This window comes from Theropithecus gelada, chromosome 2, assembly GCF_003255815.1.
Source record: "Theropithecus gelada isolate Dixy chromosome 2, Tgel_1.0, whole genome shotgun sequence".
Classification (NCBI taxonomy): domain Eukaryota; kingdom Metazoa; phylum Chordata; class Mammalia; order Primates; family Cercopithecidae; genus Theropithecus; species Theropithecus gelada.
Window position 1 is genome coordinate 89,749,172 of NC_037669.1, and position 12,465 is coordinate 89,761,636.

Genomic DNA, 12,465 nt, shown 5'->3' on the forward strand with positions numbered 1-12,465 from the left:
GTCAAGTATCCACAGCACACAGACATGGTGCTTGGGAGAGAGAGAAGGAAGCTGGCCACGGCTGTGCCCTATCAGTGGCGTCCCAGTGTCTGGGCTCCACCGTTATCACCTCTGGGGCCGAGGCTGAGGTGTCGGAGACAAGGACAGGGTGGCTCCAGTGTGGGAGACTGCCCAGGCCAATCTGGGAGAAGGGGGTGGGGCTAGAGGTGGGCAGACCCTGGGAGACTGAGGCTACCAGCTCAGGAATGCAGCCGATGGCTTTGGACAGCCCCAAGTGTACAGATCTAGCAGGGAGAGAATGGGGGCAGGGAGGGACTATGATTCCATCTGCAGAATTCTGGTGATCCCAAACAATAGCAGTAACAACAGCACAGGCTGCTCAAGGCATGGGTTTGCTGTCCCCAGCCCAAGAGGTGGGGACTACTGTTCTCTTATTTAATAGATTAGTCATGGAGGTTCAGAGATGAGTGACTTTTGGTAGAGACTCAGCTTCCAAGGCCTTATGTCACCTGTTGGTGCCCTGAGGTGTGGACCTGCCACCTAGAGACCCGCTCACTCTGCGGCCCCCTGATCCCCAGCACAGTCACCATGCCAGGCTGCAAGGGGCACCCTGGAGCCCAAGAGGAGGGACTCTTGGACTTTCCCAGGAGAACCACATGGTCCTGCCTCAGATCCTGGGGCTGTACACAGCCATGGACAGCCAGACTGTGGCTGCACCTGAGAATGACCTTGACAGAGTCTGAGGTATGAACTTCATTACAGGCCAGGAGAAGCCGGGCAGCAGTGCCCCCTGCTGGTGCAAGTGGGTCGCGGCGCCACTCTCCAGAGGCATCGGTGGATGTGACTGAGACCACGGCCACACATACCCCAGAGTGATCTATCAAGGATGGCTGAAAGCCGATGGGGTATCTGGCTTTGCCACTCAATCACCTGGCCTTGACCTGTCCTCTCCTGTTTCTGTGCCTCAGTTTCCCCAACAGTAAAGTGCTAGGCTCTAGGTTCCCTGCCTTTCCTCAGTGATCCCTAGGGTCCAACCCCTCCTCACCCTCTGTCTCTATCACTGTCTGCCTCTGTGAATCTCTGTCCTGAGGCAGGGCCCAGGGGCCCAGGGAACATCCTGGCCTGGCACTCACTCAGGGCCTGTCTCTTTCCTGGCCATGTGGCCAGGCCTCAAGTCTCGCCCCCTGATTGCCACTGCTCTGCTGGAAGGAGCGACTTCACCACAAATTATTTTGTTCTAAAAGAAGGACAAAAAGAAAAGAGAAGCCGGGAGGGATGGGGGTGGCGAGAGGAGGAGAAGATTGCCTGAGCCGGCTTTGTGCGGTGCTTTAACCCCTGGACTGCCAGGCACTGGGTAGCGGCAGGGCAGGGGCTCTGGCAGCACCCAACCCCCTCCACCCCGTCCCCCTGTCAGATGACAAGGTCTTATCTCCCTGCCTTCTCGCTGTCACTCTACCGACCTTATCTCTCACTGCTTGTCTGTCTTTCATCAGCTGCCTCTCCCCCCTCCTTATCTCTCCTCATCACCTCCTCTCTGTTGCTCCACATCCCTCCACTTCTGCTCAGCCTGGTGGCACGGCTCAGTCACAGCAGCCTATTCTGTGACCTCTGGTGGTGAAGGAGCCTGTGCTTGGGGCACAGACTTCCTTGGGTCACCTGAATGAACACATGGACCCAGTCAGGCTTGGAGACACATTCCGTGGTATATGATGCATACAAATGCACACACACACGCACACACACACACCCAAGACCCAGCCGTGAACAAAGACGCTTGCAGAAATCTGCTCCTAAGACTCACAAGCCCCTGGGGGGTTAGAGATTCTAACCCCACCCCAGCCCCAACATGCAGGCACGTGCACACAAATGGATATGTTGAGCCATCTCTCTCTCTCTCTTTCACTCTCACACACACACACACACACACCCCATCAGATTTACACTGCCACACGTGCCTGCGCACCGACCCACCCCCATTGGAGTAAGGCTGGGCAGATTCAACCTGCCCCTTCCTCCCTGGTCCCCATTCCCCATATTCTGTGCCCTGAATGACAGAGGAGCCAGTAGGATTGCCCAGCGCTCCTGTTAGTTTCTGCAAGAGCCCTGGGGCAGCACCCACTAAAAGGGGTACAGATGCCTGAGCAGTGCGGAGCCGTGGCTGTGTGTGTGCACATGCATGGATGTGAGCATCTTCTTGTTGGGATGGGGTGTGTAGTGTGTGCTTATTGACTCCATCTCCCCTCAACCTCCTGCCTCCTCTTCAGCCCACCCTTTCCCTCTGCTATTCACAGTTACCTTGAGCTAGTCAGGGGGGGCTGCTCATGACCCTGAAAGGGGGGGGCCCTGAGGCCCAGAGAAGGCCGTGACAACCCCATCCCACCAACCACAACGACCAACCTAAACTGGGCTCTCATCCCAGATGCAAGCTACGGAGCCCCTGGCCTTGCCCTGCCTTCAAGTCTGCGGGGGCGCTGGCCTTCCATGCCCTCTCTCGGAGGCCAAAGACAGGGTCTGGGTGCGGGTGAGGACTGTGCTGAGGTGAGCTGTGCAGAGGGGTATGCAGGGGCCATGGCATGGGGACATGGGACCACCTGGTCTCACCCCTGGCTTCTGCTTCCTTCCAGATTTACAAGGACAACCGGAACCTGTTCGAGGTGCAGGAGAATGAGCCTCAGAAGTTGGTGGAGAAGGTGGCGGGGGACATTGAGAGCCTGCTGGACAGGAAGGTGCAGGCCCTGAAGGTAGGTGTGTGTGTTGGGGGCGGGGGTTGGGGGGGGCGCTGAGGGAGGGCCAGGTGGAGAGGTCCTGCACCATGAGGGCAGTGTCCCGAGCCTTCATCACATGGCCCTGCTGAGTTCAGCTGGGCCAGCATCAGCAGGGCTGTGCCCACGTGGAATGTGGGCAGCCGCCGCAGGAACAGGATGATATTTTCTAGAGTAGCTGCATGAGAGGTGGTGACTTGGAGTCTTGGGGCTCTGTGTGAGCCTGAGGCTGGGACTGGGGCAGGCCCTACCCCTCCCTCCTTCTGGGCCTGGGGTTTTCCCATTCTTCTGGGTCCCCAGGTGTGTTTATGGGTGGTGCCCTGGATGGGCTCCTGGTCAGGATAGTGACCTGCTGCTAGTGGAGTCTGCCGCTGAGGTAGGCTGCAGGCTCTCTTGGAGGGAGTGTCGAGGGGCTCTGCAAGCCCCACAGAGAAGGCCACATAAGGATGGGGGCTGCTCTGCCCATGGCTTTGAATGTTTCTCTGCTCCCTCATCTGGGCCCCTATATTCAGAGAGGTTGTGCCTGTCAGCCTCAGGCCGCTGTAGTTCTGAGGGGTAACAGGAACGTGCTGGGCTGCCATGACAAAGCAGGTGGACCCCTGGCAATCAACTCATCCAAGGGAGAGTAGGTGGGATGGGGCTTCTCAGCTGCCAAGTGACCAGGGAAGGTCGTATGTAAATGAGAGGCATCCAAGCTTCCCCCAGATCAGAGGCATACCTGCAGTTGCTCCAGCCTGTGTCAAAGACAAACTAATCCAATAAAAAGGAACGAAGCTGGGCATGGTGATACACACCTGTAGTCTCAGCTACTCAGGAGGCTGAGGCTTGAGCCCAGGAAATCGAGGCTGCAGTGGGCCATGATCGTGCTGCTGCATTCCAGCCTGGGCAATAGAGTAAAAACATCATCTCTTTAATACTTAAATTTTTTTTTTTTGAGACGGAGTCTTGCTCTGTCGCCCAGGCTGGAGTGCTGTGGCCGGATCTCAGCTCACTGCAAGCTCCGCCTCCCGGGTTCCCGCCATTCTCCTGCCTCAGCCTCCCGAGTAGCTGGGACTGCAGGCGCCCGCCACCTCGCCCGGCTAGTTTTTTGTATTTTTAGTAGAGACGGGGTTTCACCGTGTTAGCCAGGATGGTCTCGATCTCCTGACCTCGTGATCCGCCCGTCTCGGCCTCCCAAAGTGCTGGGATTACAGGCTTGAGCCACCGCGCCCGGCCAAAACATCATCTCTTTAAAAGCAAAAAAAAAAAGGAATGAAGTCTCCTGATGCTTGCTACAACATGGATGAACCCGAAAACATTAGGCTAAGTGAAAGAAGTCAGTTACAAAAGACCACATATTGTGTGATCCTATCTCTATGAAATGTCCAGAATAAGCAAATCCATAGAAATGGAAAGTAGATGCATGGGTGCCTGGGAAGGGAAGGGATAGGGAAGGCCTGCTAATGGGTACAGGGTTTCTTTTTCGGAGTGATGAAAATATTCCAAAATTAGATTGTGGCGATGGTTGCACAACTCTGAATATACTAAAAGCCACTGAATTGTATACTTTATTTGGGTGGATTTGCGGTGTATAAATTGTTTCTCAATAAAGCAGTTTTTTTTAAATGAGCAAGTCTACACAAGCTGTGCCCAGGCTCAGGCCAGGGTCCTGGCTGGGTTAAGTTGGGGTGGCCACCCCAGCCCACACCCTGCCATATCCAGTCCCCAAGAGAGAACCAGAATTTCCTTCTCCAGGAGTTTGGGCCCTGCTGTCCCCCATGGGATCCCCTGCCTGTCCTTATGTGACCTGGGGCCATGGAATAGGTGGAGGCTGCTTCTTGGGGCCAGATTCCCAGAGAAGGTGGACTCTGAGGACCTCCCACCCAGAGGACCCAGAGCAGGGCCCCACCCAACCTTCAGGATCTCCTGGTCGTGAGTGTGGGAAGACAGTGGAGAGCAGGCAGAGCCACACCTTCTGCGGGGATAGCAGCCCATTACTCTTGCCTCTCTCAGCCAGTGCATCGCTCCCCACCTTCTTGCCTTTCTGAACTGGGCGGGCCTGGATGCCCTTCTCCTGCCTTTCCCTTGTTCTCTGACTCTGTCTCTGCCCCACTTCCTTCCAGATCCTTCATTTGCACACTACTTCCCAGCTTTGCTGCCCCCTGTCCAGTTTACAAATGTGGGCACCCAGCCCCAAACTTGTGTTGGAACTGTCTGATAAATGTGGGAAGGGGCAGCCCTCAGGCCTTTCAGCCTGCCACTCACCCAGGCCATGGGACAGCAGGGATGTGAGTGGTGGCAGAGACAGACGCCTGACCCACCCTCCATGCATGGAGCCCAGGACCCAGCCTCCTGCCCAGCCCTTTGGGAATCACAGGGCTGGGGTCTCTTTCCAAGCCACTTTCCCCACCCTAAAGGAACAATCAACTCTGATAGCTTAGGAGGAGCAGCTGAAGGCCTGAGGTCCTGGTCCCAACCCTCTCCCTGCACCCCCCCTTGCTGGACTCTGCCATGTGAGGCAGACAGGTATCTCTCCCTTCCACTGCACCTGTAGCCCAGCCATGGCCTGAGATAGCCAGCACTAAACAGAAATTCTTTTCTTTTCTTTTTCTTTTTCTTTTTTTTTTTTGAGACAGACTCTCACTCTGTCACCCAGGCTGGAGTGTAGTGGCACAATCTTGGCTTACTGCAACCTCCATCTCCTGGGTTCAAGCAATTCTCGTGGCTTAGCCTCCCAAGTAGCTGGGTTTACAGGTGCCCGCCACCACGCACAGCTAATTTTTATATTTTTAGTAGAGACAGGATTTCACTACGTTGGCAGGATGGTCTCAAACTCCTGACCTCAGGTAATCCACCCGCCTTGGCCTCCCAAAGTGCTGGGATTACAGGCATGAGCCACTACATCCGGCCCAGAAATTATTTTTTATGAGAAATGATGGAGAAAGGCATGCACTGACCAGACAGACACTCACCGCGTGCTGAATCTATCATGCCTCATTCTCACAGCAACCTGGAGAAGGAAGCCCTGGCTACCGCCGCTTCACAGAGGGGGACACTAGGACTCAGAGGTGCCATGCATCAGGCCAGGATATGGCAGAGCCAAGATTTGAACTCAGGTCTCCCTGACTCTGAGCCAGCGCCTTGACTCCCCACATTATTCCTGAGGCGTGCACTAAGCCCACAGCCCGTGGCCTCCCAGCACTCCTGGGCAGTGAACTCCTCCTGCTGCAGCACCCCCAGCTCCAGACACACAAGATGTGCCTGCCCATATCCCCAGAGGAAGGGGAGGACCTCCCTTCCCGCTGCTTGGTCCTAATTGTTGAAGATGAGCTTTGGTCTTAATTATGTTTTAAATGTGCTTTTAATCAAGTTGTGGTCCCTTTCTCCTTTTTCACATTGGTTTGTAGCCTGAGTGTATATGAAGGGAGGGCTGTTGGGGGACTGGACCCCCCCCCCCCCCACCACATTGTTCCTCTCTCCGTGTACCCCATCCAGTAATCCAATTTAAATCCTTTGCTCTGGTCTGGAATTCTAATTGGGGGCTTGCAAAGAGGGAGCTGAGCAACACAGGACGGAAGTTCATTGTCTCATCTAATCAGGGACAATCAGATGTTTGTAACGAGTTTCTCCAAGCTGCAAAGGGTGGTTGCTGGGGCCAAGAGTCAGGAGAGAGCAGGCCAGATCAGAGGCCTTGCAACGCAAGCAACCAGCATCCCCAAGTCCGGGAAACAGGCTGGGCCCTCAGCTTCAGAAACATGGAGGGGTACCTGTCTTGGAATTTTGACTACCTAGGGAGATGGGGGCCTCTGAACTAGGGCCCACTCTCTCAGAGTCTTGAGTCCCAGGAGGAACAGGGAGGTACCTAAGTTCTTATAGCAGACTTGGACCCAAATCAGGACTCTCCTGCCCTCCCAGCTGGGCCCTGGCCTATGGCCTGGCTCTCGGGAAGACCACCCCCTCATCATTACATTCCTCCTCCATCTATTCACCAACATCCGCCACTGGCTACTGTGTACCATGCCCTGTTCAGGTGCTGGGGGTGCAGTGATGAAGGACAGGCCCTGTTTCTGCCCTCATGGAACTCTCAGTCCAGTCCTGTCCCAGGCCTTAGTTTCTCCTCCTGTGAAATCAGGACATGAGTACCCTCCCTGCCCAGCACTTCTGGTTTCACAACTCCAGGAGTGTCACTTATAAAGACCACAGTGTGGACAATCCCTTGAAGGTTGTGCCCCTGCAGCACCATCCCGTGCTGTGTGGCTCGGAGGAGAGGCCATGGGGGAAGGGAAGGCCCTGCCCAGGATTAGGTGAGGGGTGACCCAAGTGGGAGAGATTCCAGTCTCCTCTCAGGGACACAGCCAAGGGTATCGAGGCTCAACGGGCTTGGTTCCTAGAGAAAGGGAAGCCCAGGGCTAGGACAGCAAGGCCAGAGCAGGTTCCCGAAGGACATCAATGTGGTGGCTGGAAACCTGCTTTCCAGGAGGCCCTTTTGCCTCCTTCCTCAAACCAGGGACGGTGGGAGGCCCTGCTAGGAATCTAGCACCTGGAGACCCCAGCCCCAGGCTTAAGCCCAGAACCCCTCCTAATATGCCCGTGCCTCCCATCCTCCCCCTCAGGTCCCTCCTATTGTCCTAAGGGTCAAACCTTTGCCTTCGTGCAGCATTTCTGAACCCTGGTTGCACATTGGAATTGTCTGAGGAGCTTCTAAAATCGTGGCACCCAGCCCCTGCCTCAGATCAAGCGCATCAGATTCTTGGGGGGCCGGGGGGCTGGGGGGCAGGGCATCAGGATGTTTTAATGTGCCACAGGTGATTCTGTGTAGATTCAGAGTTCGAGACTTTTCCCAAAAAAATGGTCGAAATCTTTCCTTCCCAGGATTACTGGCCTCTGAGTGCCCACCAAGTGCCAGACCTGAAGTGAGCCTGCATGCTCTGTATTGCTCTGAATCCTCACACAGGTCGCTGGGTTGCTCTCTTCTCTCCATTTCACATGGAGGAAACTGAGCTTCAGGGAGCTTAAGCCACTTGCTCCAGGTCTCACAGCAAAACCAGGGTTTATTTATTTATTTAGGAGACAGAGTCTTGTTCTGTCACCCAGGCTGGAGCACAGTGGTGGGATCTCAGCTCACTGCAACCTCTGCCTCCGAAGTTCAAGCAAGTCTCATACATCAGCCTCCCAAGTAGCTGGGATTACAGGTACATGTCACCATGCCCAGCTATTTTTTTGTATTTTAGTAGAGCTGGGGTTTCATTATGTTGCCCAGGCTGGCCTCGAACTCCTGAGCTCAGGCAACCTGCGTGCCTTGGCCTCCCAAAGTGCTAGGATTATAGGTGTGAGCCATGGCACCTGGCCAAAACCAGGGTTTAAATCCAGATAGTTGGGCTCCAGACCCCACAAATGGCTCCCCAGGCACTGCCCTCCTCTCTGCTACCATTAGTGGCCATGTGGTGTTTGCTGTCCAGAGTGGGACAGGGTCGAGGGAACAGGAGATGGGGCACTGGTTTCCTCTGACAGGGGCTTGCTCTCTGATGACCTAGTGACCTTGGGCAAGTCCCTGCCCCCTCAGTTTCTTCCTTAGGCAGTGAAGACAAGACACTGAGCACCCCTCCCACACCCCCATGAGGCTCACATGGATGGGAAGGGGCGGTGTGCAGTTCTGGCCTTGGTTCTAGGGGCTCCAGCAGGCATTGTTCCCACCATCGGTGGCCTCTCTGGGGAATGAGCATCATTTAAAGAGTAAAATTAAAAACCCTTCTGCACACAGCCGCCCTGCTTTTGCTGCTAATGGCCACTTAACCCAATTAAAGTGATGCATTGTTGGCAGTGTGACTGGGTCTGTTCAGGAACTGGGCTCTGGGCTGGGCATTCAGAGGGGCAGGAGGTGCGAGCCAGGGAGGGAGCCAGGGACTGTGGGGCAGCAGACTGCTCCCTTTGTCAGGAAGGAGACCATCCTGCCCAACTCCCACCTCCTTTCTAAAGCCTTATCTAAAGCAGGGCGTCAGCCTCAGCACTGCTGACACCTCGAGCTGCATCCTGCTTTGCGATGGGTCTGCCCTGTGCACTGTGGGATGTTTAGCAGTACCCTTGCCCTCTACCCACTAGATGCCAGCAGTACACCACTCTTCCAGTTGTCACGACCAAAAATAATTTTAAGTATCGCCAAATGTGGCCTGGGGGCAAAGTTGCCCCAGTTGAGAACCACTGGCCTAACAGGACAGAAATGCAGCCATGGGAGCCACAGCAGGGAGATACTGGGGGCCTCGGAGAGGTGCAGGCGGAAAGGCCAGCAGGAGAAAGATCCCTTCAGTCCAGAGAGGTCACAGGAAGGCTGCCTGGAGGAGGCAGCAAGATGTGGGGGAAAGTTTGGCACTGAGGCAGCTGGAGGGCAGTTCAGCCGGGTCCACTGGTGCATTCACTGACGAGGGTGAGACAAACAGGTTGGTCCCCGGAGGACCAGGCCATGGGTGTCGCCTACTGCCAAGGCCTGGCCTGGAACAGAACACGAGTTCTGCAAACTCGTGAACATTTGTAGAACAGATGCCAGGGCTGTGGCTCTGGGTTGTGGCTGGGGCTCAGCCTCTGGGATCTGACTCCACACTAGGGAAGCTCTAAAAGGTGCAGTAATGGTGGATGGACAGGCAGGAAATCCTGTGGCATTGGCTGCCTCCGCCCACCCTTCTCTGGGCAATTAAAAGGTGTTTATGTGGGGCTGGCGATGGCTTCTGCCTCCCCTCCATTATGAACATTAAGAGATCTTGACCCTTCCACTCTCCTGCTCTTGAAAGGAGCCGCAGACACGTGGAGCCAATTAGGCGCACGCGTGGGCGCCAAGCACCCAAGCAGCCTTTTCTCCCTGATTGCGGCGTTTACAGCTGATTATTCTCCCCTCACCCAAACAGTGCCGCTGCTTCCTGGCAAGGTGCCGCCCACAGGAGCCAGCTGGGGGTCCCCAGGGATGGGGGAAGCATTGGGGATTGGGCATCTGTTGGACACCCATTGTGTGGGCACCCCTGGGGCCCTCCGCCTACAGAGGGAGGCAGCCAGAGAGCTGGCCGGCAAGGAGATAAGGAAGGGACTTGGTGGTGAATGCTAGGAGAGACCAGGGAGCATGTGGTGGCAGAGTGATCACCAAGGAATGGGCATCAGAGAGGGCTCCTTGGACGAGGTGGCCTGGATGTATGCGGAAGGGACAGTAAACCCAAGGGTCCCTAGGGTCAGCATGAGCCTTGGGCAAAGACGCTACCCCCAACAGCTGGACATGAGTGTGGGGACGGCCTCCCCTGCCTGCATCTCTGTCTGGCGGTCTAGAATCCCAAGACCCCTTGAAGGCCTCCAGCTGGGAGCTGGTCTCCCTGGGAAGGTCAAGGGAGACAGTTCTGGTGGGACATGGCTGGGGCATGGCCAAAGGTCCTCAGGAGAAATAGTCATTCTCTTGTCTTCACCCACCCGCCTGAGCTAGTGGTGGTCAGATAAGGGCCTGGCCCAGCCTGCCAGGCCTTGGGAAAGGTTGGCTTGTGGATTTGGGGCTGAGCTTCTCTGGCTCCTGAGACTGCTCCTGTGGAGCAGGCCCTTCTCCTGGGACCTCCTCCAAGATGCGGGGACCTCAGGAGGAGTCAGAAGCACTGTGATCATTCCTGACTAGCACCTGCTAGTCAAAGGAAGGGTCTAGGGGGGCTGGTGTGCATCACCCCAAGGCCCACAGAGCCTGACGGGTCACCCCAGACACCTGTACCCAGCCACCCAATTCTCCCTAGTGGCTGAAGGTCAGAGGAAGGGATTGACTGCAGGCATGTGTCAGGCCCAGAAGCTCAACACCCTGGGTGTCGTGACTGGTGTCACCCCACCACCTGTGGGGACACCTTGGCTGAGATGCCCCAGGCCCAGCTCTCACTGCAAGACCCTCTCCCGCCCTATGGCCTTGCTTTTGATGCCAGGTGCCTCCCCTGGGAGTGCCATGCAGCCTCCCTGTCTTTCACTTGCTCACTCAGTCATTCAGCAAACCTTTGCTGCCCCCAGCCTGGCCCTAGGTCAGGTGTGATTCCAATGTCTACTTGCTGTGGGGCAGAATGCCCATTTTACAGATGAGAGAACAGAGTCTGAGACTAGATGTCAACCGTGGTCACTGTCTGGGTGAGGCAAGGTCTCAGTACCCCTTGCTTACCCTGGCTCCTGAGCCTGTGTACCTGCCCCTCCCAGAGCTCCCAGGGATTGGGAGGAAGCAGAGTGGTTCTGGCTGGGGCAAAGGGAAAGGCCAGGGGCAGGAAGGGAAGGTGAGAATGCGGGGTGGAGGGCAGAGCATGAACAAGGGCCTAGAGGCAGGACCTCGACTGGGGGTTGCTGGGGAGCAGCTGGAGAGGATGGCCAGGAGACGGCTCCAAGTGCAGGCTGGGAGCTGTTGCCCTGAGTTTCCTTTTTAATACCCTTATACCTCACCTCCAGAGGAGAAGAATCCAGGACAGGGAGATGGGAGTCCATTGAATGGAGAAAATGAACCCCAAGGGAGGGAGATATATGTGTCTCCACTCCCCAGAGAAGGCCTGCGTAGAGGGAGGATCCCCTGATGGTGCCCTCTTCTCCGGGGGTCCCAGCTGGCGAAGGGAGCAGATGCAAGGAGGCGGAGGGAAAGGGCCTGCAGGTGCCACAGGGACAAATCAGCCTAATTTAGGATCAGAAAAGTAAGAATTTTAATTGAGTTTTAATAGTGTCTGGCTCTTTGTTCTGAAATCCTCATGTGCAAGGCTGGGGGAGGGTAGGTGCATGTGAGGAAGGGCGAGCCAGTGGCCCCAAGTCTGCTCTGGGGCCCAGACTTCAAGGAGACGGGCAACAGGCTGTGGGGTCCCAATGTGTGGAGCAGCTAACATGGGACAGGCAAGTCTAAGAAGACAGCCTGGAGGAGGTAGCATTTGAGCTGAGCCTTGGAAGGCAGGTAGAATTTCCAAAGGTAGAAGAAAGGAAGAAGAAAGGCATCTCAGTAGAGTTCCCAGCCTGGGTACTGGCCTAGCAGTGAGAGTGAGCAGAACTGAGTCTGAATCCACTGAGATGGGAGTACTGGGGGCTGGGAGGGGAACCTGGAAGGTTCGGCCTGTGCATCAGTTTCCACTGCAGGAGAGAGGGTGCGTGGGGATGACAGGCAGGGCACAGGGCTCTCCACCTGATTTCTGGGGGTGGTAGCTGCATATCCACATATGGAAGCTTGGCCTCATGGAAGCATGGCCCTGGGAGCGGCCAGTCACTTCTCTGGCCCCACTTTCTGTGCCCTAATATACATAGTGAGCAATGCCTCTCTGTGGCAGTGGGTGTCTATGGGAGAAGGAAGCTGAGGCTCACAGAGGTGCTGCTGGGGAAGGCATAGTGCTGCAGACCCAGGGTAGGGGGCATAGGGTGGCAAGAAGGCCCTTGGGACCCTCCTAGACCCTCAGCTGTCTTCCCCAAGCTAATACCTGAGGTTTCACCGTCCCCAGGTGCTGTGGTGACCCGTGCAGGGGCACCTGAGGTTTTCCTGGAGGAGACTCCACCTTGACCCTGGTTCCTCCTGTCCTGGGATACTAGGTGCCTCAGATTCCCTTGCTTCAGCTTCTGTTTACTGAGCACTGGCCCTTGCTGTGTGCTGGCACGATAGTACATTACCAGGTACGGGGACAGCACGAATAGACCTGCTGGGCCCCTCCCTTGAGGAGTGTAGTCTGCTGAAGATGGCAGTGATGTGATGCATGCCACAAAGGGTGGA

General features: G+C 56.0%; 1 protein-coding gene across 4 annotated transcripts in view; it reads left to right on the plus strand.

Moving 5' to 3' along the window:
• CACNA2D2 (calcium voltage-gated channel auxiliary subunit alpha2delta 2) overlaps window positions 1–12,465 on the plus strand; it is a 141,961-nt gene that overhangs the window by 66,658 nt on the left and 62,838 nt on the right. For all 4 annotated transcript variants that reach the window (XM_025375029.1, XM_025375031.1, XM_025375030.1 and 1 more), the window contains exon 3: window positions 2,625–2,741. In XM_025375029.1, coding sequence (XP_025230814.1) covers window positions 2,625–2,741 — 117 coding nt within the window. The remainder of the gene's footprint in view (window positions 1–2,624; window positions 2,742–12,465) is intronic.